The 27,632-nt window shown below is 43.5% G+C and overlaps 1 protein-coding gene across 1 annotated transcript in view; it reads left to right on the forward strand.

The window, feature by feature from the left end:
- Positions 1-1,092: 1,092 nt before the first annotated feature.
- Positions 1,093-27,632, forward strand: part of cdc45 (CDC45 cell division cycle 45 homolog (S. cerevisiae)) — a 76,373-nt gene continuing 49,833 nt past the window's right edge. The window contains exons 1-6 of the mRNA XM_078553902.1: positions 1,093-1,247; positions 6,289-6,348; positions 7,593-7,685; positions 11,505-11,642; positions 14,273-14,419; positions 23,680-23,738. Of these exons, the coding sequence (XP_078410028.1) occupies positions 1,197-1,247; positions 6,289-6,348; positions 7,593-7,685; positions 11,505-11,642; positions 14,273-14,419; positions 23,680-23,738 (548 nt within the window). The 5' untranslated portion in view covers positions 1,093-1,196. The remainder of the gene's footprint in view (positions 1,248-6,288; positions 6,349-7,592; positions 7,686-11,504; positions 11,643-14,272; positions 14,420-23,679; positions 23,739-27,632) is intronic.

Below are 27,632 nucleotides of genomic sequence, written 5' to 3' on the forward strand. Positions count from 1 at the left end.
AATTGTGTTTTTTCCCACCATGGTTAAGGATTGCAGTTTTCACAGAATATTGAACCCCAAAACACCAGTTAAAAATCCTGGGAGCGCAGTTGCAATTTGGTCAGACCTGCTTGCTGCCTCACTGACCGCCCTAATCCTAACCCCTCACTGCCTCCCTCTCACTCGCCGCCCTGTACCCTTGCTGTCTGAGCAGGGCAGTGAGCGAAGAGGCCAAGGGCTGGGAGTGGGGCAGCGAGCAAAGTGACGACTGGGGCAGCGAGCGGGGCGGGAAGCAAAGCAGCGATAGGGCAGTGAGCAAAGTGGCAAGCAGAGTGGCACAAATCAGTGGGTGGCGAGTGTTCAACAGACACACGATGATATTAGCAACACCACGCATTTATCTAGTGGTTGAGTGGGTACTGACTTACTGTTGCAGGTACACAATGATGATATCAATGGAACTAACTTTTCCGGTTGGGGGGGGGAAGCAAGAGATATGGTGCTTTTTTGCATTGTGCCTAGCCAGCACTGTTGGCTGAGAAAGAGAAGCAAACTAACACATAAAAGTGGAAAGCAAACTGTCTTCACCCACACACTAGACTAGATGCATCACGGTGACCTGTTGGACACACAGGCATAGCTTTGCTTGTCTCATTACCATCCCTTTTGTGATTTAATCGCTCCTACCTCACAGACCATTCCGTTTATTATCATCCCTCCCCTACTTCCCTGCCTTACTTAAAAACTGTTACATCTTTAAACATTCTCTCTCTGATGAAAGGTGACTACCTGAACCATTAACTCTTTCTCACCCCACAGAATTTACCAGACCTGCTAAGAATTTCCAGCATCCTCTATTGCTTGTCTTAATTTGCTGATCGCGACTTATATCCAATCAGAGCATTGTATTTTTGTACCTTCTGTCTAATCAAGGAACAGGATCTGAACTTTCTGTCCAGTCGGAGGGAGGGAGGACGACTGCCTGATTTCTGTCCAATCAGCATGCAGTGTGCAGACGTCCGTCCAATCAAACAGCCTGGCTTTGTCCAATCAATCGGCAGATTCTGCGTTTTCATCCAATCAGCATTTGATGAGCAGTTTGGCGCCAATGTTTCGAGCTTGAGGGTTCAGGGAAGCGGGTTGTTGTTGTTGTTGTTGGGACTCGGGGGCTGCGGTGTGAGGGAGAGTCCGGGTACGGGGTTTATCAGCCACACACCATGTTCGTGTCGGATTTCCGGAAGGAATTTTATGATGTGATAGTAAATCAGGTGAGGAGGTTCTTGAAAAGGGGGAAGGCTGATGGCAGCGGTTGGGGCAGAGGCCCGGCCTCTGTGGGAGCCGAGACATTAATCCGCCCGCAGCCTGAAGCTGTTGACACTGGGAATTCGGCTCTTTCTCTGGACAGCTTCCTTCCGATTGAAGCGATGTGGTAACCCGGGGTTTAATATGCATGAATCAGGTTGTGTTGTCACTCCTAGATAAACGTGATTTAGTAGAAGGGATAGAGTTAGGACATTTAAATGTTGTGCAAAAACTGTCTTCACCTTTAGAATGACAGAGATCTCAATAGTTCAACAAGAATAAGTGATTGTCATTAATAATTAATGGCATATCTGTGTTTATATGCAAATTATTTTTTGTTGATAATGAGATCTGAGCACCACTGACAAGGCCAGCATTTATTGTCCATCCCTAGTTGCCCTTGAGAAGGTTGAAAAGCCATAGTCTAGAAGGCTACGGGCCAAATACTCGAAAATGGGATTAAAGTAGATAGGGGCTTGATGGCAGGCGCGGACATGATGGGCTGAAGGGCCTCTTTCTGTGCTGTAAAATTCTATGACTCTAAGATGGTGTGAATTTCCTTCTTGAACTGCTGCAGTCCATGTAGTGCCAGCACACCCGGAGTGATGTTAGGCAAGTAATTTCAGGATTTTGATCCAGACACAGTGAAGGAGCAGTAATGTATTTCCAATTCAGAATGGTGTTTGGCTTGGAGAGGAATTTGCAGGTAGTGGTGTTCCCAATCACCTGCTGCCCTTGTTTATCTTGGTGGCAGAGATTGTGGGTTTGGGAAGTGCTGTCAAAGGAGCTTTGGCATGTTGTAAATGGCACACATTGTGTGCCAGTGGTGAAAGGAGTGAATATTTAAGGTGGTGGATAGAATGCCAATCAAGTTGGCTGCTTTGTCCTGGATGGTGTTGAGCTTCTTGAGTGTTGTTGGAGCTGCACATATCCAGGCAAGTGGTGAGTATTCTATCACACAGCTCACTTGTGCCTTGTGGATGGTGGACGTGTTTTGGAGGCAGGAGATGAGTTATCCACCACAGGATTCCCAACATCTGACCTGCTTTTGTAGACACAGTATTTAAATGGCTGGCCCAGTTAAGTTTCTGGTAAGTGAAAACCCTCCATGATATTGATAATGCATCATTCAGCAATGGTAATGCTATTGAATGTCAAGGGCAGATGGTTAGCCTCACTTTTGTTGGAGAGGATCATTGTCTGGCACTTGTGGCACAAATGGTACATGCCATTTATTAGTGCAAGCCTGCTGCATGTAGACATGGACTGCTTCAGTATTTGAGGAGTTATGAATGATATTGAACACTGCAATTATCAGAAAACAGCCCCACTTCCTACTTTATGTTGGAGGGAAGGTCAACTGATGAAACAAGTAAGATGGTTGGGCATAGGACTCCACCCTGAGGTACTCCTAAAGTGATGCCCTGGGGCTGAGAAGATTGTCCTCCAACTGCAGCCATCTTCCTTTTGCTCGGTATGGTTCCAACCAGTGGAAAAGTTTCTCCCTGATTCTCATTAACTTCAATTTTGCTAGGGCTCCTTGGTGCCACACTTGGTTGTCTTGATGTTAAGAGCAGTCACTCTCACCTTACGTCTCAAATTCAGGTCTTTTGTCCACATTTGGACCAAGGCTGTAATGGGGTATGGAGACTGGTGTCCCTGAAGGGAACAGAATTATATCGGTGAGCAAGTTTTTCTGAGTAAGTGCTGCTTGATAGCACTGTGAAGGACTCCATCCATCACTTTGCTGATGATTGAGGGTAGACAGATTGGATTTGTCCTACTTTTTATGGACAGGACATGGGTGGACAATTTTCCTCAATGTTGGGTAGATGGCAGTGTTGTAGCTGTACTGGAGCAGCTTGGCTAGGGGTGGGGCTAGTTCTGAAGCACAAGCTCTCAACACTATAGCTGGGATGTTGTCAGGGCCCATAAATTTTGCTGTATTTAGTGCTCTCAGCCATTTCTTGATATGACGTAGAGTGATTCGAATTGTCTGAAGACTGGAATCTATGTTAGTGGGGACCTCACGAGGAGGCAGAGTTGGATAATCCACTGGACACATCTGGCTGAAGATGCTTGCCAATGCTTCAACCTTGTCCTTTGCACTGGACTCTGCCATCACTGAGGATGGGGATGTTTATGGAGCAACCTCCTCCAGTTATTTGTTTAATTGTCTGCCACCATTTATCCTTTCTCTTAAAAGTCAATTCTGTGGGATTTCCTCTAAACCACAATGCAGAAAAGCTTCCAAATGGAGTTTCAACTCTGGATAGTCACACTGGCTTCATGAAGTCTCCAGTGTTAATATTTTGAGATTGATGACCTCTGCGTTGTGGATTTTCCATTGTGGATTCTTGAATCTATACAGGTCTAATTGGAGATCAGTTGTGTGACACCTGCTTCAGTGATCATTAAAAAATGCGTTTGGGTACTCCATAACCTGGAACAGATATTTTCTCAAACTTAACGCTGTAGATGACACATATGCATTAATGCCACTAAGAGAACTGCACTCCAAAAGGACAATTTGACTGACTGGAAATGTAATCCCGTATAAATAAAGAGCCCTCATCAGTGAGTCTCAATCACCCCTTGTTACCTTATTTTATGTTTTGCAATGTCTGCTTAGCGACATAATAGTGACAATGATTGGGGATAGTGCATTGCAGGCAGTAGAGTCATTGGATTGGAACTGAACTATCATCTGTGACTTTTAAAATATTCAGCATTACGGACAATTCAGTAGAAATAACAAGAACAACTGCTATTAGAATATTTGATGCCATTAAACAACTAATTACGATTGCATTTTTTCTTTGACATAACTCCATACACCTGTAGTATCTTTGGCCTACTTTTCTCCCACTTTTATTTAGCCAAGTCAAATAGACAAACTTCAACTAACTGCTAGATTAGTTCGACAAGCAGAATGATGACCACCATGCCTGTTGTCCCAATTGATCTTGTGTATTTTATTAAATCTTTTTATAAATTTGTGGACAACGCTGGCAAGTGTGTACTTATTGTCTATCCTCATTGCCCTGCAAAGGAAGTGGTGAGCCTTTTTTTTAACTACTGCAGTGCTTGTAGTGATGGTGCTCCCATATTATGTTAGGCAGGATGTTGACTTAGTGATGCAAAAAAAAATGAGATACATCCAATAGGGATGGTGTTGCATTTGGCATAAGGGTAGAAACGTAGAAAATTTACTGCGCAGGAGGCAGCTACTCGGTCTATCGTGTCTGTGTTAGCTGTAAAAGAGTTATCCAGCCTAATGCCACCTTGGTGTGAGGCCATGTAGGTTACAGCACGTCAAGTGCATATTCAGGTATTTTTAAAATGTGATGAAGGTTTCTTCATCCACAACCCTTTCAGGCAGTGAGTTCCAGAACCCTCAATTCCCCTCAAATTCTTCTGTCAATTACTTTAAATCTATGGCCCCTGGTTATTGTCCTCTCTGCAATGAAAAATGGGTTCTTCCTATCCACTCTATTTAGACCCCTCATAGTTTTGTACACCTCACTTAAATTTCCCCTCAACCCTCTGTTCCAAAGAAAATAGCCGCAGTCTTTCCTCATAGCTAAAATTCCCCATTCATGGCAATATTCTCGTAGATCTCCTCTGTGGCCACTCCAGTGTGGTGGTGGCGATGAAGGTTAGTGATAAATAGCTGGACTATCTCTTGTTTGGCCTGGCATTTATATAATGCAGTGTTTCTCAAGGTGACATGTGCTGCTTCAGTGCTAGTCAATATTTGGAGAGAACTGATAGAAACTTGGGAAGGAATAAAATAAATAAGGAGACCAAAATGGGGCTGAGGCATGGACCAACCATGAACTGTTGAATGACAGTTTGAAGGGCTTTAATGCCTGTTGTTATAAAATTAATAAATGGAAGGATTGCTGCACGGAGTTTGATTTTCTCTGGTTACCTTCCGTTTGGGACTTTCAGACACTCGATCTAGTTGATTGTGACAGCGGTATTAACATAGGATTAAAAAATGTAATAAACACTCATGCTGCACAACAGTCAAATGCATTGTTTTGCTGCCTTTCATCTTCAGAGTTGTATGTATACATTTTTCCTCGATTTAATAACTAAAGATTTGTATATTCCAATAATGTCACCAGTATCATTTTTCTCCCCTATTTGGTTGGCCAACCTACAATTTGAGCTGAATGGCACATTTTCACTCCCTAGTACACCAACCAATGAGTTCAAATTATTCAAAATAAAGTATGCAGCAAGATCTGGGCAATATTCAGGCTTGGGCTGATAAGTAACAAGTAACATTCATGCCACACAAGTGCTAGATGATGATCATCTCCAACTAGAGAGTGTCTGACCACCTCTCCTTGGCATTCAATGATATTAACATTGCTGAATCCCTTACCATCAGTTATTGTCTGCAATGGATGGCAGTAGGAGATCAAAGACTCACCTTTTTAATCCTTTTTAGGATGTGTACATCACTGACAAAGCCAACATTTATTTCCCATCTGGTGGAAAAGTTTCTCTCCACCTACCCTATTAATTCCTTTCAAAATCTCAAGCAAATTACCCCTTAACTTTCAAAATTCCATGTGCTGTTGTTGAATACAAACACAGTTTATACAGAACTTTGCATGTAGGACACCTTTACAAGAGGGCTAATATTGGGGGTTGGGAGACAGTACAGGTATGCTGAATAAAATCAAACTTGTGTTGATAATGCTTAGTGCCGTTGTGTAGAAGCCTTCAAATCATCGATTCCAATCTGCAGGGAACAGATTTAAATTAGACTTTTTTGATGTAGGACAAGAGTATGTTTGTGCATCTTTCACTTATGTTCAGCAGCACAATAATATTAACTGATATATGGAACAATAAGTGAGTTTGCAAACACTTTTTACTCCACCTGGGTCATGTTTAGGTAACCCTGACACTATATGCAAGTGCACAACAAAGCTCAAAATCCTACATCTTGTGAAAGGGTTTATGCTGAACTTGTATTTTGTTTTCCAGAGGGTATTATTACTTGTTGCCTCAGATGTTGATGCACTGTGTGCCTGCAAAATCCTTCAGGTGAGTGGTGCTGAATATTACATCGCTAATCCATGTTGGATTATTCAGATTTTTTTTTGTAGTGGTTTTAGTGTGTTTCCTGCATCAGTTTTATATAGCAGCCTGATGCCAGAAATGTTCAACAGCAAGTCATTTGACGAGGTACCAAACAATAGGACTCGTTTTGTTATTCCGAAGGCAGAAGTGGAAAGAGTTATGTCATATTTCTTCATTGTCTGTGTCTTGTTAAACAGAACTCCTGAATAGAACATAAAGTTGGAGAAGGGTTAGGTGGGATTAATTGCTCCCCAAACATTTTGAACTGTTGAAATCTCTTGCAACTGAGCACAAAAGGCTGATGGACTCTATTTGAATCTGTCTCTATTGGCTGTTTGAAACGCCCACTGACCTAGTCATACAGATGGCAATCTACTCATTGGCCCAATTTTGATGGTTCCCTATTACTTCCAAAGAAATTTGATGGCTCAAAGTGACATTGTAATGGTAGAAAGTGATCAAGGGACTTGTCATGTTGTAGTAGGTACTAATTAGGGCCATGACATATTGGAGGGGACAATTAATGATTAAATTCTGAAAAGGGTCCTTTAGGCTAAGATAGCATGTCAGAAATAGAAGGAATTTTAGTACAATAGTTTCATATAGTGTGAAGATAGGGTTTTGCTGAATAACTTTCCAGAGAATATTATCATTTTTTATAGTAGAAGGTTTTATACTCCTGCACATCCTTTCAAGGGGACAGGAGATTGAAGAGATTTCTGTTTTGGTTTTGAATGGGCACCATTATAAAGGGAATAGCTATGTCACTTCTCCATCCTTGCAAGAAATGCAATGTGATCGTAATGTAGATGTAGAAAAGTATTACTCAGAAGTAGCACTTCTCCATGTGGGTTTTTACTGGTGAGGACTTATTGTCTGTTGGCTTGTCCTGCCTTAGTGCCTACAAATTTGATTACTGATATACTTTCTACAAGTGCAATTTGTTTGTTGGAGTCCATGAAATTCTGCACAGGCTGGTGAGGTGGGGAACATGATGGACTTTATCAGGTCCCATCCAAATTCATAGAATTTCTGGCAGTCTGCAAATCAAACCCAAAAAAAAGCCTGCAGAATATGCTGCCTGAGATATTGGAGGAAAGCCAGGAGAGGAACTCAAACTTAAATTGAGGTCCATGACCACCAGTTTGTGGAAAGATATGATGTTGGAACAAAGATGTCAGACTGTGTGTTTGTTTAATTCATTCCAGGCCCTTTTCCAGTGTGACCACGTTCTGTACACATTGGTTCCAGTGGTAGGGTGGCAAGACCTGGAGACAGCATTCCTTGAGCACAAAGACCAGGTATGTAATATAAGGACGTAACGTAAGGAAAACCTGCCATTAAATACTTTTCCAGTCCATAAATATTTAGGTCTGTGTCCAGCTGGAGGGAACAATTAATGATTAAATTCTGAAAGGGTCCCTTAGGCTAAGATAGTATGACAAGAATAGAAGGAATTTTAATGGAATGGTTCCATATAGTGTGAAGATGGAGTTTTGCTGAATAATTTCTGGAGAACATTTCCTGCTCTTACTTTTAATATACTCTTGTGTGCTTCATGAATTAGTATTTAAGCAGGAATAAAAATCATGCAATACTACAAGACATCACATAAATGATCACCACCTGGATTTTTATTGCAGTGAAGAGTAATATTGGATGTTCTGCATTGTGCTATCTCATTGCTGCCAAAGGTGGATAAGTGGCAAGTCATATTTGTGCCATACAAATGGCAAGCAATGACCATCTCCAACAAGAGAAAACCTAACCTTGATATGCAAAGGCCTTGTTGAGTCCCCCACCATTAACATTCTGGGGGTTTCCATTGACCAGAAAATTAACTGGAGCAACCACATAAATATTGTGGCTACAAGAACAAGTCAGAGGCTGGCAATTCTGCAGTGAGTGACCTACCTCCTGCCTCTCCAAAGCCTGATCACTATCACCGACATGGCACAAGTCAGAAGTGTGATGGAGTACTGTCTGCTTATTGGATGAGTGCATCGCCAACAACTCAAGAAGCTCAGCACCATCTAAGACAAGCAGCTTGCTTGATAGGCATCCCATTCACTACCCTAAGCATTCATGCCCTCCACCACCAGTGGACAGTGGCAGCAGTGTGTATCATCTATAAGATGCACTGCATCAACTCGCCAAGACTTTTTCGACAACACCATCCAAACCTGTGACCTCTACCACCTAGAAGAACAAGAGCAGCAGGCACCTGGGAACATCACCACCTGCAATGCCCCCTCCAAGTCACACAACATTCTGATATGGAAATATATCTCCATTCTTTCACTGTTGTTGGGTCAAAATCCTGATGCTGTCTGCCTAACAGCACTGTGTGTGTACCTACACCACAGGACTGTAGCAGTTCAAGAAGGCAGCTCATCACATTTTCAAGGGCAATTAGGGATGGGCAAGAAATGCTGGCCTTGCCAGTGATGCCCATATCCCATGAATAAATTAAAAACAAACTGAAAATTAACATAAAAAGCTAATTGTAGACTATTTTGTTCTTAGGCTAAATATTCCTTCTCTTGTTCCTATTCCAGGTTTAAACCCAGACTTTTTCACCAATTTGTGCTTCAAATGTGATGATATTTCTTTCTATTATGATTTTCAAGGTCACTCTAATGACATGTCATTAAATTTATGGTTCTAAAACAATTGCATTTCATTGCTTTAGGTTTCTTACGTATCTTAACAAATAATGAATGTCTCAAGTCACTTGGAATGTACCCTTTGGTATATATTTGATAAATTTCTGTTATCAGTTCGATTTCTTTTACTACAAGGGCTTTCAGATGTTCTGTTGTTACTTTGCCTGGAACTTTTCCTGTATCCGTCAATTTCAAAGCATTCTTTACCTCTGATATCATAATGTTTGGTCTATCATTGCCTCTATATCTTGAGAGATCCCACAATTTGGATCATCATACAATCCACTCATAATCTGTCGATTGTTCTGCTGCTGCATTCCTTTCAAACAATATTTTGCCATTATTCTCTTTTATGCACCCACCATCTGTTATTATCCCATTCTTTCTATCTGTCAAAGATTTCACTTCTGGTGCATAGCTCTCATTTTGTGATTTCTTTCCAGCTCCAATACTTCATCACACATCTCTTTACACTATTTCTCATTAGATGCCTTACATGCATTCTTAATTTTCTTTTCCATTCGAGCATGATCAGATGTGTTTCTTTTCTTTTTCCTTTCTACCGTCTGTAAACAAGAAAATTTACATATGTTTCATAGACTTTCAAGAAGTGTTCGATTGTGCTTATCATGCTGAAATGTGACATTGAGAATAAAGATGTGAGATTCATCCAGAGCCTGTATTGGGACCAAATAGCAAGCATCAGGCTAGAAGTTGGGAAATCAGGTATATTTCAAGTGAATAGAGGAGTACGACAAGTTTGTGTACTATTGCTAAATTATTCAATCCATACGCAGAACAAGTCATCCAGAGCCCTCTGGATTTATGAGTGACATAGAGGTAAAGATGAAAAGGAAGAAGTGTGTGTACGAGTGCGGTCTGGAGTCTCATGTAGGTCAGACCAGGTTAGGATAGCAGATTTCCTTCCCTAAAGGAAATTAGTGAACCAGACCAACAACAATTGGCAATGGTTTCATGGTCATTGTCAGGCTTCTTAATTCCAGATTTTTAAAAAATTCAAATTCCACCATCTGCCATAGTGGGATTCGAGCCCTGGTCTCCAGAGTTTTACCTTGGATCTCTGGAATACTAGTCCAGTGACAATACCACTATGCCACCACCTCCCCCTTCTTCTAGAGGAAGAAGTGGCAGGAAGCAGAAAGAGAGGTAGACCTAGGCGAAGCCAGATGATGGATGTCACAGAGCGGTTGCAGGGGAGCTACAGTGGATGTGTGAGGCTGGTGCAAGATATACCATGACAACAGACCTGGTAGGAGTAGCTACAAGCCGGATAGGAGGATACTATTTTGTGAACATCAGTCTCCAAGAATGAGTTAAAGCTTGTAATGAAACTGTGTCTGTTCTATATACAAATACTTGAAGCTCATCCTCTTTGTGATGTGTATGTGACAGATCAGCATTTATATATGGATGAAAAATTGGGAGTGGTTCAAAGGCCTCTTAAAATCCCTGCTTTTGACATAATCATTTACCTTTTGTTTACCCTATTCTCCTGATCAGTCTTTTCTTCCTGCATATGAAGCACTCTGGGATGGTTTCTTTGTACAAGGGACGCAGAATAGATTTTGGTCATTGCAGCACATAACAAAAGTCAACAACACCAATCTGTATGTATATAGCACCTTTAACAGAAAAGCCATCCCAAGGCACTTAACAGGATTGTAATCAGGCAAAGGTTGACACCAAGCCAAAGAACAAGATATTAGGACAGTTGACTAACAGCTTGTTTGAGGAGGTAAGTTTTGGGCAGCATCTTACAAATGAGAGCAAGGAGGAGAGGTTTTGGGAGGGAATTCAAGCTTGGGGATAGGCAGCTGAAGGCATGACTCCTAATGGTGGGACCAAGGATGTAGGGGATGCACATTTCTTAAGGAATTGAAGTTCTTGGAGGGCTGGAACGCTATAGGGGGAGGCAGTGGCGTAGTGGTATTGTTGGACTAGTAATCCAGAGACTCGGTAATGACCTGCGGACTCAGCTTTGAATCCTGCCACAGCAGATGGTGAAATTTGAATTCAAAATTTGGAATTAAAAGACCTTGAAACTATTGTCGATTGTTGTAAAAATCCATCTGGTTCACTAATGTCCTTTAGGGAAGGAAATTGCTGCCCTTACACGGTCTGGCCTACATGTGACTTCAGACCCACAGCAATGTGGTTGACTCTTAAATGCCCTCTGAACAAGGGCAATTTGGGTTGGGCAATAAATGCTTGCCTAGCCAGCAACACCCACAATTTTATCAAGCTGTTTGGTATGTTTCAAGGTGAGATATTGTTGTATCTTTGCAGGTAGGTGAGAGCTGGCATAGGGAATAAGCAGTGCGATTTACTTCTGCATGCAGATGTATTCAAATGTACTATTGTGCTTCTGGCACCAAATCCACCTGTGACTGCAGAAACCAAATCACTGAATCTGTAATTTTCCTGTTTTTGCAGTTCAAGCACCTTGTGTTAATTAATTGTGGTGCTAATCTGGATCTCTTGGAGACACTGCAACCTGATGAGGATACTGTCTTCTACGTCTGTGATACCCATAGACCCATTGATATCGTTAATGTCTATAATGACACACAGGTATGCCTGTCAATGAAATTAGTTCCTTAAGCTTGTTATAAACTGATTTCTACGTGTAAGTTATTGGACTTGGAATTGAATTTTGCTCCCTGCCCAACCTAGGCATAATGTTTTCTTTTGATTGGTTATTGTGTTATCAAAGTTAAGCATGTTGTTTTGGGAAATGGAGCATTTTCCGCTGTTTCCATCTTGTGCATTAAGAAATTGCAGGTAAGGAAAAGCTTGGACCCGATACAGTGTGAAGCTTTCTTCTGTTGTGCCCGAAAAAGTGTGCTCTAACCCAATCTTGGAAGAACACATCAACTTCATTGATATTTTGTAAATGTTAAACACCAAGCTTATTTTTTAACCTTTTGCAGTGCTATTTCGAATTATACTTTGTTTCTACCTACCTGTAGGACTTTTATATAACTTGATGTGTTCAGAGAAGTATAATTATAGTATGACAAATTTCTTGTGTTGCATGTGGTAGTTAAACACCAGCTCCCTTTGCCTTTGAAACTTGCTGTTTGGGTAGGCTTTCAGTAGCGCATCCAGGATTACAGACAGACCAACCTTTCTGTTAATTGCTTTTAGCTATTGATTTTTTTCTTTTTATTCATTCATGGGCTATGGGTATAGCTGGCTATGCCAGCATTTATAGCCCATCCCTAACTACCCTTGAGAAGGTGGTGGTGAACCGCCTACTTGAACTGCTGCAATCATGTGGTGGAAGTACACCCACATTGCTGCATGGGCCCTTTTCCATTCAACAAAAAAATTCACAACTCAAAAGACAGCTTTAAATTTAAATTCTCGTCTGTCTCTGTTGATTTCTCAGTCGTTCTCTATCCCCCTCGCCACCGTTCTCTCACCAGCACCCTCGCCGTCGTTCTCTTGCCAGCCCCCTGGCCATCATTCTCCCTCTTGCTGGCCTGCGCTGTCCCTCGTTCTCTCTCTCGCCGGGCCCCGCGCCCAACAGACCCCCCTACCAGGCCCCCACTGCCCCCCACTCGCTCTCACCGGCCCCTGCTGACCCCTCCGCCCCCCCTTGCTCTCACAGACCCCCTCACCCGGCCCCGCTCAGTGGCACGCGTGCGACAGACACCCTTGTCAGTTCTGGCCGTCATTCTCCCTCTTGCTGTCCCTCGCCAGCGCCCCATCGCTCTTGCCCTAACCCTTGCTAGCCCCCTGGCCCTTGTTCTCCCTCTCGCTGGCCCCCTGGCCCTCGTTCTCCCTCTCGCTGGCCCCCTGGCCCTCGTTCTCCCTCTCGCTGGCCCCCTGGCCCTCGTTCTCCCTCTCGCTGGCCCCCTGGCCCTCGTTCTCCCTCTCGCTGGCCCCCTGGCCCTCGTTCTCCCTCTCGCTGGCCCCCTGGCCCTCGTTCTCCCTCTCGCTGGCCCCCTGGCCCTCGTTCTCCCTCTCGCTGGCCCCCTGGCCCTCGTTCTCCCTCTCGCTGGCCCCCTGGCCCTCGTTCTCCCTCTCGCTGGCCCCCTGGCCCTCGTTCTCCCTCTCGCTGGCCCCCTGGCCCTCGTTCTCCCTCTCGCTGGCCCCCTGGCCCTCGTTCTCCCTCTCGCTGGCCCCCTGGCCCTCGTTCTCCCTCTCGCTGGCCCCCTGGCCCTCGTTCTCCCTCTCGCTGGCCCCCTGGCCCTCGTTCTCCCTCTCGCTGGCCCCCTGGCCCTCGTTCTCCCTCTCGCTGGCCCTCGTTCTCTCTCTCACTGGCCCCCCAGTGGCCCCCAACCAAGCCCCCCTCACCCCCGGCAGCCCCCCGCCAAGCCCCCCTGGCCTTTGACTGCCCCCGTTCTGTGGCACGCGCGCTCTCCGCTTCTCTGTCTTTCTGTTGTTCTCTTGCTCTCTGCATGCGCCTCTCCCACTCTGTGTAGAATACATTTGTGTACAATGTGTTTTTTTTCTTGCTGATAATAGCTTACTCTATTGTCTTGAGAGCATTGAACAGACTTGCAGCAGCTACAGTTTCGTAAATATTTCCAAAAGCAGTTGCTGCTGTACTTCCTGGCTTTTGAATAACTTGTTGATAACATTTGAAAATTGCTGGCTGCCATACATGGAACAGAACAAATCACAGTTTGTTTGTTCAAAATTATCTTGGCTTCTTACTCAGAATTTTGTGCAGAACCAAAGGAAACTCAATATTATAGCTCCAGCAGATCCCCATCCCCCACCTGCCCAGTACCTACTGCATCATTAGTATTGAATTAGGCTTATCCCAATATTCTACTGGCTGCTTGTTCTTAAACACCTTGGGATAGAAATTCACCTCTGATATTGCACAAATGTTATACCTAATATTTGATTTTTAATCCCGTTGACTGCAATGGAACCGAATATCAGCAGATATGGGACCGCCAGTTTTACACCATTGCCCAAAATGCATTTCTATTGCTTTGTGTAGTGTGACTGGATTTAGAGAGGCAAACAAAGTAATTCCTGTCATAGAATTATCCTCCAGCTGAGCATTCCAATTTCCAATAGAGGGAGAATTCTAGAAAACATACTGGACATCAACAATGGATTTCCAGGAACCTACGTTTAGAACATGTCCTAGGAAGTTCTAATTTGTGTTGGGATTCAATGTTGCCTGTCTTTGGAACTTTACAGCAGTTAGCATGTTTAATATGTCCTGTGTCCCTTAGGTTAAACTGCTGATTAAACAGGACGACGACCTTGGTGTTCCTGCATATGATGACCTCTTCAGGGATGAAGATGATGAGAATTCAGTGGATTCTGGAAATGAAAGTGATGGGTCAGAGCCTTCTGGAAAGCGCAAGCGATTCGATGAGGTGAGTGAACAGGAACTGTATTGAGTGCAAGTGTGCAAAAGTTGTTTTGAGGTTATATTGTGCTGTGGTTATTGGGGCAGATAAAACATTTATAACTAAACTAAAAGCAAGGTTGCTCTGAAGTGTAAGCCTCTGTTGTAGGGTGGCCGAGTTGTACTATTAATGATAGAGTTGAACTGCAGACATTTCTTGGGTGGAAACTTTGGGCAGGATTTTCAGCTTGACATGCGGACGCATGCCCAAACGTGAAATAGCATGCAATGATGTCGGGCGAGTGTCCCGACGTCATCGCGCACTTGCACGATATTTCGGTCGGTGGGGGTGTGCGAGATTTGGCAGCCTATTAAGGCCCTTAAGCTGGTAATTAAGTTGAATTTTTCACTGCCCATCCAACCTTATGGTTGGCACACGGGCGATTAGGCCAGGCGGTCTTTGCATTTTTTGCAGAAACTCATCCGCGGGCAGGATGAGGTTTCCAACAGTGGATTAAAAAAAAAGTTAAAATTTTTTAAACTCATTTCTAACATGTCCCTTTTCATGTGACAGAGTCACATGTGGGAACATGGTTACATTTTTCAAATCTTCATTTTTAACTTTTAAATCCTTCAGCTCCCTGAGGTAGCTCTGTGCCTTCAGGGTGCTTTCAATGAGAGCACCCCCGTGCATGCACAAACTTCAGCGCTCGCATTCCTCCTGCCCTCATCCTGGCAGCGCTGAGGCTTTCGGTGTGCATTTCACGCTGGCTGGCTGTTAATTGGCCAGCCAGTGTGAAATCGCAGGTGGCAGACCGTTTCTTGGCCGCTCCTGGGTGCGCTCACCCGACAAGGGGAAAATCTTTCCCTTTAAGTTTATTTACAATATACTGAGCAGCAACTATACCTGTGCTTTCAACTCCAACTCTAACGCTACACTGACTGCTGAGGTAGCCCGCGCTACTCTCCTATTGGTTACTACAGATCATGTGATCTTGCCTAACAAGAATTATTCTTAAAGGTACACTAAATAAAACCATAATTACTACAGCCTCTAAAGAAATCAGACAGATGAGATTGTGCACTGTGATACATTTCTGAAAGAGCCTTCAGCCTGCCTGGGCTTATCAGTACATTGTGGTGTTTGTGCTTATCAGCACAGTTTGCTGATCAGTGCAGCTCCACAACTTCAGATTCTTTATCAGGACTCCTTTTCTGGAGTTGCCTGAACATCAGGTGCTTGGGTGGGCACTTGCAGTTCTGTATCCTCAACTCTTACGGGAACATCAGACATGCCAGTCCTGGGTTGAGTATCCTCAGCAGGAAACGCAGACCCGGTCATGATCACTGGCGGAACCATATCTTGATGATTTGTCTCTCTCTTCCTTAAATGGTCCACATGTTTACGGATGATCCGGTCTAGTTTTCTGGCTTCCCTGACTCCTTTCCACCTTCCCCTCCAAATTCAGCATTATTAAGCTCAATTTCGTCCTGAGACACCATTTCAACAATAACTCCGCAGGCGTGACACCTTTTGTTGTGTGACAGGTAGTCCTGTAATGAAAAAGAAAGCGTGCTGGTTTGGTTGCCAAGGAATCACCAGTTAGCTTTCTCATGCCTTTCTTGAACATTTGAACTGCCCTTTTAGCCAGTCCATTTGAGGAATAGTGCAGTTGAGGTGGTATGTTGCAGTTTTCACATGAGTAATACCGCTGAGGCTGATGAACTGTTGGAACCCAACACTCGTAAATGCCCTGCCTTTATCAGAAACAACTTCTCCTGGTAGTCCGTGAATGGCAAAACTCTGACATAGTTTCTCAATTGTAGTGGCTGACGTTGGTGACTTCACATCATATACGTCCAACCATATTGAATGGGCATCGACAATGAGCAGAAACATTGTTCTCAGGAAAGGACCAAAGTAGTCAATGTGTAACTGCACCCAGGGTCTACCTGGCCACTCCTGTAGGTGAAATGGAGCTGTCACTGGCAACTTTTGCAGTTGCTGACATTGCACATAATGCTTTAATAAACTTTAATTCGCCATCCATCGCAGGCCATCATAGATAGCTGCGTGCTATGGTCTTCATTCGGGGAAATTCCTGGATGGGCACTGTGTAGTTCAGTTATCTACAAGGCACAAGTCAGGACTGTGATGGAATACTCTCCACTTGCCTGGGTGAGTGCAGCTCCCACAACACCCAAGAAGCTTGACACGATCCAGTACAAAGCAGCCCGCTTGATTGGCACCACATCCACAAACATCCACTCCCTCCACCACCGACGCTCAGTATCAGCAGTGGCCACCATCTACAAGATGCACTGCAAGAATTCACCAAGGCTCCTTCAACAGCACCTTCCAAACCCACGACCACTACCATCTAGAAGGACAAGGGCAACAGATAGATGGGAACACCACCACCTGGAAGTTTCCCTCCAAGCCACTCACCATCCTGACTTGGAAATATATTGCTGTTCAATCACTGTCGCTGGGTCAAAATCCTGGAACTCCCTTCCTAGCAGCACTGTGGGTGTACCTACACCACATGGACTGCAGCGGTTCAAGCTCACCACCACCTTCTCAAGGGCAACTAGGGATGGGCAATAAATGCTGGCCTAGCCAGCGAAGCCCACATCCCATGAATGAAAAAAAAATTAAAGTGGCTCCCTTCTCTTTGGAGGAACTATCACCCGTGCTCCCCACAATAAGATGCCATCCTGGCTGGTTATTTCATGTTTTCTGTTGAAGTACGGTTTCATTTCGTCAAATATGGACTCCTGTGACCAATCATGTGGCACTTGTTCTCATACCTGAGATAGGACTGGGTCCCAACTTGTCCAGTCTGTGATCTGTTGAGCACATACCATCAAGGAATCTAAGAAATTTAACAGTAAAACAAATTCCTGTGGAACTGGGACGTGCTCATCATTTTCTTGTAAAGGCAAATGACTAAGGGAATCAGCGCCTGTGATTTGATTGCCAGGCCTATGTATGAAAGTGTATTCGTATGCTGCCAGAATTAAGGCCCATCATTGTATTCTTGCTGAGGCAATGGGTGGTATAGCTTTGTCCTCACTAAACAATCCTAGCAATGGTTTGTGGTCTTAAACGATTGTAAAATGGCGGCCGTGTACATACTGGCAAAATTTCTTGACACCAAAGATGATGGACAAGTCTTCTTTTTCTATCTGCAAGTATCCCTTTTCCGCGTTCTTGTTACGTGACCTGTGCCGTCGTCCATCTGATGAGAGAGCACTGCTCCCACTCTGTAGGGAGATGTGTCACATGTCAGCACCAATTCTTTCATATGGTCATAATGCACTAATAGATTGGATGAGTGCAACAATTGTTTCACCTTTATGAACGCTTCTTTCTGGGGCGCCTCCGTAGACCAGCATTGGTTCTTTTTGAGTAGCGAATGCAGAGGGGCCAGCAGTGTAGACACATAGGGTAAGAACCGCCCATAATAGTTGATCATTCCTAGGAATGATTTGAGCTCTGAGGTGTTCTTTGGCGCAGGTGCCTCTCTTATGGCTCTCACTTCCTCCTTAACCCGGTAGAGGCCCTGTGAATCTACCCAATGACCCAAATAGATTACCTCCCTCGCTAGGAACGGGCACTTTTTTTTTTAGACACATTCCAGATTGCAAAAAGTTTTAAGACTTCTTCTAAGTTTGCCAAATGCTCTTTTTCAATGAATCCTGTCACCAATACATCGTCTAAATAGACTACAACCTGGGGCAGTCCCTGCAGTAAGCTTTCCATTGTTCTCTGAAAGATGGCACAAGTGGAGGAGACACCAAAAGGCAATTGTGTATATTGGTACAACCCTTTGTGGGTATTAATTGTGACAAATTCCCAGGAGGCATTATCCAACTCTAGTTGTTGATGAGCATGACTCATATCAAGCTTTGTGTATGTTGCCCCTCCTGCCAGCTTGGCATACAGGTCTTCGATTTTTGGAATGGGGTGCCTGTCTAGCTTAGCTACTTTATTAAACGTCAGTTTGAAGTCTCCACAAATTTGGTTGGGCTTAAGGACTGGGACTATGGATGCTGCCTGTTCTGAGAACTGAACAGGTTGTAAAACGCCCAGTTTCTCTAATCCGTTCAATTCAGTGTTGACTTTTTCTTGCAGGGTATATGGCACCGATCTCGCCTTCATGAAGCGAGCGGTTGCTTCCGGATCCACATGAATCTTGGTCTGCAGGCCCTGGATTTTCCCCAATTCGTCCTTAAAGACGATGGTGTACTTTCTAAGTAGCTCTGGGAGCCCACTTGCTCTCGACTGGAAAATTTCAGACCATTTTAACTTAACCTCCTTTAACCAATTTTGCCCCAGAAGGCTTGGCCCTTCACCTGCTACCACCATCAAGGGTAGCTTTGCCAGTTGGCTTCCATAATGAACAATTACTCTGCTTATGCCATTTACTTGAATGTCTTCACCCGTATATGTTTTTAGCTAGGTAGCTGTTTCTTCTCAACTTAATTGATGTTCGCCATTATTCAAATATCTGAAGGTATGTTCCCCAATTACTGTAGTGGAAACTCCCGTGTCCACTTCCATTCTAAAAGGTTTGCCATTTACTTTCACTGTCACAAAGATTGATTCTGTCTTTCCAACCTCCACATTAAACAATGAGTAAATGTCTGAATTTGTTGTTTCAGGCTCTTCTACATTGTAGATTTCATTGGGCTTCTTTTGTTTACAAGCCTGCTTGAATCTTTCCTTGCATTGCCTCATCATGTGTCCACTTCCATGACAATAGTAGCATTAGATTTTTTTAAGCTGCCAATTGCTAAAAGACTTGATTGTTTCCCCCTTTATTAAAATTATTCTTCGATTTCGCTGTTAAGTTATTTTTCTTTATTCTTTGACTAGCTGGGGCTGTTTCCGGCTTCTCGGCGGAGTCTTACTATTTCACTAAGATAAAAGCAAAAAACTGCTGATGCTGGAAATCCAAAACAAAAACAAAAATACCTGGAAAAATTCAGCAGGCCTGACAGCATCTGCAGAGATGAATACAGTTAATGTTTTGGAGTCCATATGACTCTTCAACAGAACTAAGGAAAAATAGAAGAGAGGTGAAATATAAGCTGGTTTAAGAGGGGGGGTGGGACAAGTAGAGCTGGATAGAGGGCCAGTGATAGGTGGAGATTGCCAAAAGATGTTATAGACAAAAGGACAAAGAGGCGTTGACAGTGTTGATATTAGCTAAGAAATGTGCTAATAGGTGACATTAAGGGCAGGTGGCAGGACGAGCAAGCTACAGATAGCCCTAGTGGGGGTGGGGTGGGGTGGGGGGAAGAGATCGAAATAGGCTAAAAGGTAGAGATAAAACAATGGATGGAAATACATTTAAAAATAATGGAAATAGGTGGGAAAAGAAAAATCTATATAAATTATTGGAGAAAAGGGGGATTGGAAAGGGGGTGGGGATGGAGGAGAGAGTTCATGATCTAAAATCGTTGAACTCAATATTCATTCCGGAAGGCTGTAAAGTGCCTAGTCGGAAGATGAGGTGCTGTTCCTCCAGTTTGCGTTGAGCTTCACTGGAACATTGCAGCAGGCCAAGGACGGACATGTGGGCATGAGAGCAGGGTGGAGTGTTAAAATGGCAAGCGACAGGAAGGTCTGGGTCATGCTTGCGGACAGATCAAAACTGTTCCGCAAAGCAGTCACCCAGTCTGCATTTGGTCTCTCCAATGTAGAGGAAATCTACATTGGGAGCAGGGAATGCAGTAGACTAAATTGAGGGAAGTGCAAGTGAAATGCTGCTTCAATTTCCCATAATCTGTACCTTGCTCGTCCTGCTTTCTAACCTTAATGTCACCTATTAGCACATTTCTTAGCTAATATCACCACCGTCAACACCTCTTTGTCCTTTTGTCTATGACATCTTTTGGCAATCTCCACCTATCACTGGCCCTCTATCCAGCTCTACTTGTCCCACCCCCCCTCGAGTCATACGGACTTGAAATGTTAACTGTATTCCTCTCCGCAGATGCTGTCAGACCTGCTGAGTTTTTCCAGGTATTTTTATTTTTGTTTTTGTCTTGCTATTTCACGTCTCTTTTGGCTGAGGTTTCCCACCCGATGTGGAGGACGGTGCCATTTTGTGCACCCTGTATTGCTTTTGAATCTCTTACTGTGCTTTCCATGGCCAGCGCTATCTTTTACGCCTTCTTGAAATCCAGATTCACTTCGGACAATAATCTTTTCTGAATAGAGTCTCTTTCACACCACACACTAAACAATCTCTGAGCATGTTGTTCAGAGTCATACTGAACTCACGATGTCCCATTAGCTGCTTCAAATTTGCCACATAGCATGCAATTGTCTCACCCAGGGCTCTATTTTGCATATTAAATCTGAACCTCTGCATCGTGACTGAGGGCTTTGGTTGAAAGTGACCCTTCACAAGATCCACCAATTCATCGAAATTCTTCAAATCTGGGGCACTGGGTGCTGTCAAACTTCAAATCAAGCTGTAGGTTTTGCTCCCACAAGTACTCAAGAGGATCGTTCACCTCTTCTCTTCCTTTGTAATCTCATTTGCTTAATAAAAGAATGTGAGGCGTTCTATGTATTGAGACCAATCGTCTGTGGCTGGCTCAAGAGGATCCCAAACTGTGGCATTTTGAGAGGGAATAACTTCTTCAATTCTAACGGCGCTTGCTACTTACAATCACTGGGCGAGGTACAGTGCCGACTTCTTTCTAACTTGATTTCTTTTGTTCAACCCTGTTTTATCCTTGTTGCCAGTTTGTTGTAGGGTGGCCAAGTTGTACTATCAATGTTAGAGTTGAAATGCTGATAGTTCTTGGGTGGAAACTTTAAATTTTTATTTACAATATACTCAGCAGCAACTACACGCGTGCTTTCAACTCCAACTCTAACTCTACACTGACTGTTGAGGTAGCCCGTGCTACTCTCCTATTGGTTACTACAGATCATGTGATCTTGCCTAATAAGTATTATTCTTAAAGGTACACTAAATAAAACCATAATTACTACAGCCTCTAAAGAAATCAGACAGATGAGATTGTGCACTGCAATACATTTCTCAAAGAGCCTTCACCCTGCCTGAATCTTGGGCTTATCAGTACATTGTGGTGTTTGTGCTTGTCAGCACAGTTTGCTGATCACAGTTGTGACATACCGGCATGCACATAGAATGCCAACATTGACTCATGGCCACAACTGTTTCTTCTGAATCAGAGCAGTAGGGAGTCTGAAAGAACTTAATTTAAATTGCAAATATTTTTTTTAAGGTTAGATCCATTGAGTCAGCAGTTTGTCTCCACTGAGATTAGAGGAAGAGAAAACAAGTCAGGAATTCAAAGGAACAAGAGTAGGCCCCCTGAACCAATGCTATCATTCAATTAGATCATGGCAGTTCTGTATCTTAACTCCATGTATCCACCTTGGATCTTCAACCCTCAATACTCTTTGCCTAACAACAACCGCCATTGACCAGAATGTAACGGAACAAGCCACATGAATACTGTATCTACAAGAGCAGGTCAGAGGTTGGGTATTCTACAGCAGGTGACTTACCTCCTAACTCCTCTAAACCTTTCCACAAGGCATGAGTGTGATAGAATACTCTCCATTTACCTGGATGAATGCAGCTCTAATAATGCTCAAGAACTCAACATTATCCAGGACAAAGCTGTCTTATCGATTGACTTTTCATACACCATTTTAAGCCTTCACTCCCTTTACCCTTGGTGCAACGTGGTTGCGGTCTGTACCATCCACAAGCTGCACTGCAACAATTCATCAGGGTTTCTTCAACAGTACCTCCCAAATCCACGACCTTATCACCTAGGGCATGAGCAGCATGTGCATATTCACCTACAAGTTCCCCTTGAAGTCCTGTGCTATCCTGACTTGGAAATATATCACCATTTATTCATACTGTATGGGTCAAAATCTTGGAACTTCCTAACCTAACAACACTGTGAGAGTACCTTCACCACACAGGCTACAGCGGTTCAAGAAGGTGGCTCACAACCGCTTTCTCGAGGGCAGTTAGGAATGGGTAATAATGCTGGTCTTAACAGTGATTCCCTAGTTCAATGATCAAATAAAAGAAATCTATCAATCTCAGTTTTGAAATTTTCTAACTTCTGTATACCAGCAACCCACTTCTGTTCAGCCACTAGAGATTGCAGACGTAACTTTTTTTGCCATCCTTCTTTTGATTTGGAGCTATGTTTATGGAGTTGCTCTGTGACTCCCTGCTCCTCTACTTGGTGCGGTGTTGATTCTCTGCAGATGGGAATCAATTAGAAAACACTGATTTGACATGATTTTCACAATGTTATTCTCACTGTAAAAACTCTTGAAAAATTTACGCTTTGTTGAATGAGGTGTAACTAGGTTTTTAACAGTGTACAGAGATATCATCATTGCTGAATAATCTCTCTGACCTTGAAAAGCTAATTTTATCATTATGGAATATCAAATATTTCCATTCACTGATAAGTTCCATCTATTTTTAAAATAATGAAAGATCGTTTTATTTAAAAATTTGCTTAATACTTCAGCTTCTACTTTAATCCCATGTGCATGTTCCAATCTTTAGTTTGCTTTCTGTAAAGCTTAAAAAAGTGAATGACAAAGCCTGCTTATTACTTTGTGGTTTGCCGTCCATGAGAATTCTTGAATGTGATTGGCTGCTTAGCATGCTTAACTATTATTATTGCTGGATGCCAGGAATCAATGTAGCTGGTACCAGAATGAAATTAATATTGGGAAAGGTGAAGTTCACACAACAGTGCTTACTGGGTCTTTGAGGGCCAACTATTTTTGAGGTCAGCAGTAACTACCATCACTTCTCTGCTGACTGAAAAATTCAGGCCATTAAAGTTGAGATGGAGTTTATGTTTTTTTATTTGGGTATCGCCTGTACCCCACTCATCATTTGAGTGAGTTTCAGAACATTCTGATGCCTGTGTAACAATATTGCACCCAGCAAGATTTAGTACAAGGAGAGAAGCACGTTGAAAAATTAGCAACTGAAATGAAAACTTTGTTTCACATGCATTCATGTAGGATGATATTACTCATGAGAAAACTCTTTTTTGCACAGTTTGATCATGTCCTGCACACTGTAGCATGGAGAACTTTGAATTCATTCTACTTCTGTAATCCATTATTTGAATTATATTTATGAAATCCTTCTGAGTCAGAGGGAGTTGAACCTTTCAAGATGTCTCCTGCTTAGTTTGTATTGATGAGTATGTTATTGCAAATCAGAAAAATATACTGTCTTCTAGGTAGCCATGGAGAGGAGAATAGATCGAAGACGTCAACGGCGGGAATGGGAGGATCGCAGGTACTGGTTACTGTGCCAATTTCATATATCTCTTTGTTTGAACTGTTCTAAAAACAAATTGTACATTTTAATATCAAAATGGCATGTTCTGTATTGAAGTACATGAGTTAACCAGAGGGCAGCTCATTCTTTGCTGTGCCCCCACTGAACTGTGAAAGCTTTCTTATTTCTCTCTTCCCGTCATCATACACATCCCGACAAACATCAAGAAAAATGAGAAGGATTGCCATCAATTAGATGTGTTTTCTTCTATTGAGAAGATTTTCAATGTCAACTGGAGTATATGAGGATGTGTTAACTGGGGATGAGGCACCCCCTGTCAGTCACCACCCACCCCCAACCCCCAAGGAAAAGTTAGAGGACGATTGATTCTGTGAAACTCCCATCCACAATGAACAGTGACAAATTTCTGGGAACATGATACAGACATTGCTGTGTTGGGAATTGCAATTCTCCTTTTTAGTCTTTCTTTTCCATATTTGGGTCTGCTCCATCCACTCCATACTGGTACCTGGCGTTACACAAACAATATTGCCCGATGTTGCGCATAGATGCAATATCTTCCACAATCAACTTGTGCAGTGATTTTACAGTTCTCATTGTTTAATAATTGGCAGTGTTCTATTGGTTCATCTGAAATAAGGTCCCATTTTGCACAGGACTTCTTATCAAATATTTTGTTTAGTTGATGTAGTTCCTTCTGTAGAGACTTGGGGTGGAATTTTCCACCCCCGCCAGCTGTGGCAATTGTGGCAGGCAGGGGCACAAAATTTGGCTTGATGGCAAAGTCAGTTTTCCGCCAACAGGAAGTTAGTTTGGAATTTTGTTCTTCCAAGTTTGATGGCGGGCTTAAGGTGGTTCGACTTTCCCGCTGATTTATGTTGGGAACCACATTTGCTTTTATTTCCATCTCATGAATGCTCATTTAAAGGCCAACTTGTTGGAATTATGTTCTCCCTCCAAAAATCAAGTGCCCTGCCAATTAGAACGCTCTGCTTCCTGACCGTATATAAGTGGTATGCACCTGGTGAGCTTCACTTCATCAAAGACTTTGAGGAATGTAGACGCTTCTTTCGCCTACCTTTAACATTGTTGCTGCAAGATTTTAGGTGCTTGTATCACAAGCTGTGCCAAGGCTGGGCACAGGAGGCAAGACCAGTGGGGAGGGGGAAATTGGAGGCAGGATTGGGCAGGAGGGGTGAAACATGGGAGGGAAGGGGGAAGATGGAGGCAGGATTGGGTGGATGGGGGAGGGGGCATGTGGCAAGGACAGGGTTCAGTAGTGAAAGATTGTCCTGGTCCGAGTCTTGGGTGTGGGAAGGCCTCGCTGGGTAGTGATGGTTATGCACAGCAGGTGTGCAGGGTGTGGTCAGTCATCTAAGGAATTTGGTCCTGGGGGTTAGAGGCATGGTACAGTGAGTCAGATGACACAGTCACAGTCAGGGGAGGTATCTGTATCCAGTAAGTCAGGAGCTGAAAAATGATTGGGTGGGGGTTGTTATTGGATGGTCTAATGGGGAGGGGGTCCTGGGGTGCTGGGGTGCATGTGACCTTAAGAAGGGGAGGGGTCAGGCCGACAAAGCATGGGAACATCAATATTAAAGGGTTCAGGGTTTAGAACAGGAATATCAACATGAGTAATGATGAGTTCAAGGGTAACGGGGAGGCTGGATAGTGCAGGAGGAAGGGGAATTGGGAGGTGGCGGGGACGGAGCATCTTGGTGGATGATAGGGGGAGTTTGGAAGCTGGCCTTGCACACAAGTGTCAGCAGCACTTTTCCCACTTTACCTTCCAGTGGCGCAGTTCAAAAATCAAGTCGAAAAATATCGGTTGGGGAGGGGTCTTGAGGCATGTGGGAGGAGTTCAGCACAGCAAATCTTGGCTGACTGAAGGGGTACCCTATAACTGTCTTGCTCAAGCCATGGAGAGCATGGCTCAGCTGAGTGCTGGACTCAAGGGTCTTGAGCACAATGAATGAGCTTGGCTCCTTTTCTAATGGTGCGCATTTGGGCAACAATTGATTTAATTAAGACATATGGTCTTAATTGGCATCCGATCCTCATAGAGGCAAGTCAGGATAGATGCTGGCTCCAAGAATCAATGGCCATATCCGCTGCGCAGAGGCAGCATGGGTCCTACAAGCCTCCATCTTCCCAGTGCATTGATCATTGCATTCAAGGTACCATGCGTGCAGTCATGACAGAAATACAAGGATTGGGTATCAATAGTTGCTGTAAAGACCACTGGAGGACAACCAACACAAGGCTGACTGTGGGTCCTAGGACTTGGGTCTTTGGACCTTAATAAACACCCTTCTTGTGAATGTGCATTCATGTCTGAAGGGAAAAATCAGTCATCTGTCATCCTCCAGGATGATATTGTTAAGAAATAGATAGTTTATGTGAGTTACATTTGTATTTGTTGGTGTTAGGAATGAGCTTTAGCTTTAAAGTTTGTTTGATTTGTATTTCTGTAGTGTGTTAAGAAAAAGGTCAAGTTGAGTTTTAGTTTCACTTTAAAAGGTGCCTGCGTTTCTGATGAGTGTCTTACGACTGTTGCAGTTAAGTTAAACAAACGACTAGAAAAAACAGTGCTGTTGCCCAGCAACAGGGGCCCAGAGAGGCAGGTCCCTCCCACTGACACACACAGAAAAACTAAAGAAACAGCAATTTTGAGTTCAGTTTTGAAGACGGCTGCCAAAGAGAAGCCACTTAGAAGGGACAAATAGCCAGTTCTAAGCTAAAGTTGATTGAAAGTAGCTGCCAGAGAGAGACTGGAGCAAAAGGGACAAATAGCCAGTCCCAAGCTAATGAAGAAAGTCTCCAATAATCCAGGGGAGTGGAACACGAGAAAGTCCCAAGCAGACCTTCTAATCAAAGGAAGGACAGGAACCTGGAAAAGGCCCCGTTAAGTGAAGTTAAAAGTGAGGGGCGGAGAGAAAGGCTCCAAGCTTCAGATTTAAAGAGACAAAAGCTGCAGAAGGCAGATTTAAAGCGAGAACAGCTTGCAAGAGGCAAGAAGGTCCAAAAAGAGGCTGACGGTCTGTAACTCTTTGCTATGGGCATGTGAAGCAGTGGTGTACTGTTGACAGTTGAGTCGGTGAGAGAGAGAGCGTGGAAGACAGCTTGGATATGGTGACCCAGGGGAGAGGAACATCAGAAAGAGAATTCAAAACCCTGGAGGTGAACCCTTGCGGAAGGTGTCTGAGAGAAAGCGTTGGTTTGGGAGAAGGTTCCAAGGCAAGTTCTTGGAAAGTGGAGATTGGAAACCCTGGTGTGAAAGACAGAGCTCAGTGAAACTGGTTGGCTCACGGTATGACAAGTGCTTGGGGGGGAATTGATGAGAGATCCATAGCATCTGGTAGGGGTGGCATCTGTCATTGGATTTTAGAGCGTGGTGTGTCTGACCACAGGTAGCCAATTGAGTTACATGGACTGTGTGCTTAGTGTGGACATTAGAATATAAGATAGATTTTGTAATTTGCATTATCCTTACAAATCTGTATATACCTGTAAAGGTATCATTGTAGCTCATCTTTTCTTGTTTAATAAATGTTTTATGCTTTTGTTAAAGGTTCATTAGCTGACTCCGATGTCTCTGTTCAGTAGCCCCTCTCCACATATCTAAACAAACAAATTAAAAGTTAGGATCTATCAAGCTGTGTTCCCTCTGGGATCAGACTTGTCCAGGGGTAACCTCAGCTGGGATCATAATAATATCATCCTGCAAGAGGTGGCTTCAATATACAATGTGCAAACGAAAGGAAAGCCAAGGGCTGGAGAATGCATGGCAGCCTTGTATATGGAGAGACACAGATCAATGGGAACTAACGTTCACTGCTCAATTGTATAATGTGTTAATACCACAGCCGATGTTATTGCTGAGCAAGCCAG

Source organism: Cetorhinus maximus, chromosome 12 (assembly GCF_964194155.1).
Source record: "Cetorhinus maximus chromosome 12, sCetMax3.hap1.1, whole genome shotgun sequence".
Lineage (NCBI taxonomy): Eukaryota > Metazoa > Chordata > Chondrichthyes > Lamniformes > Cetorhinidae > Cetorhinus > Cetorhinus maximus.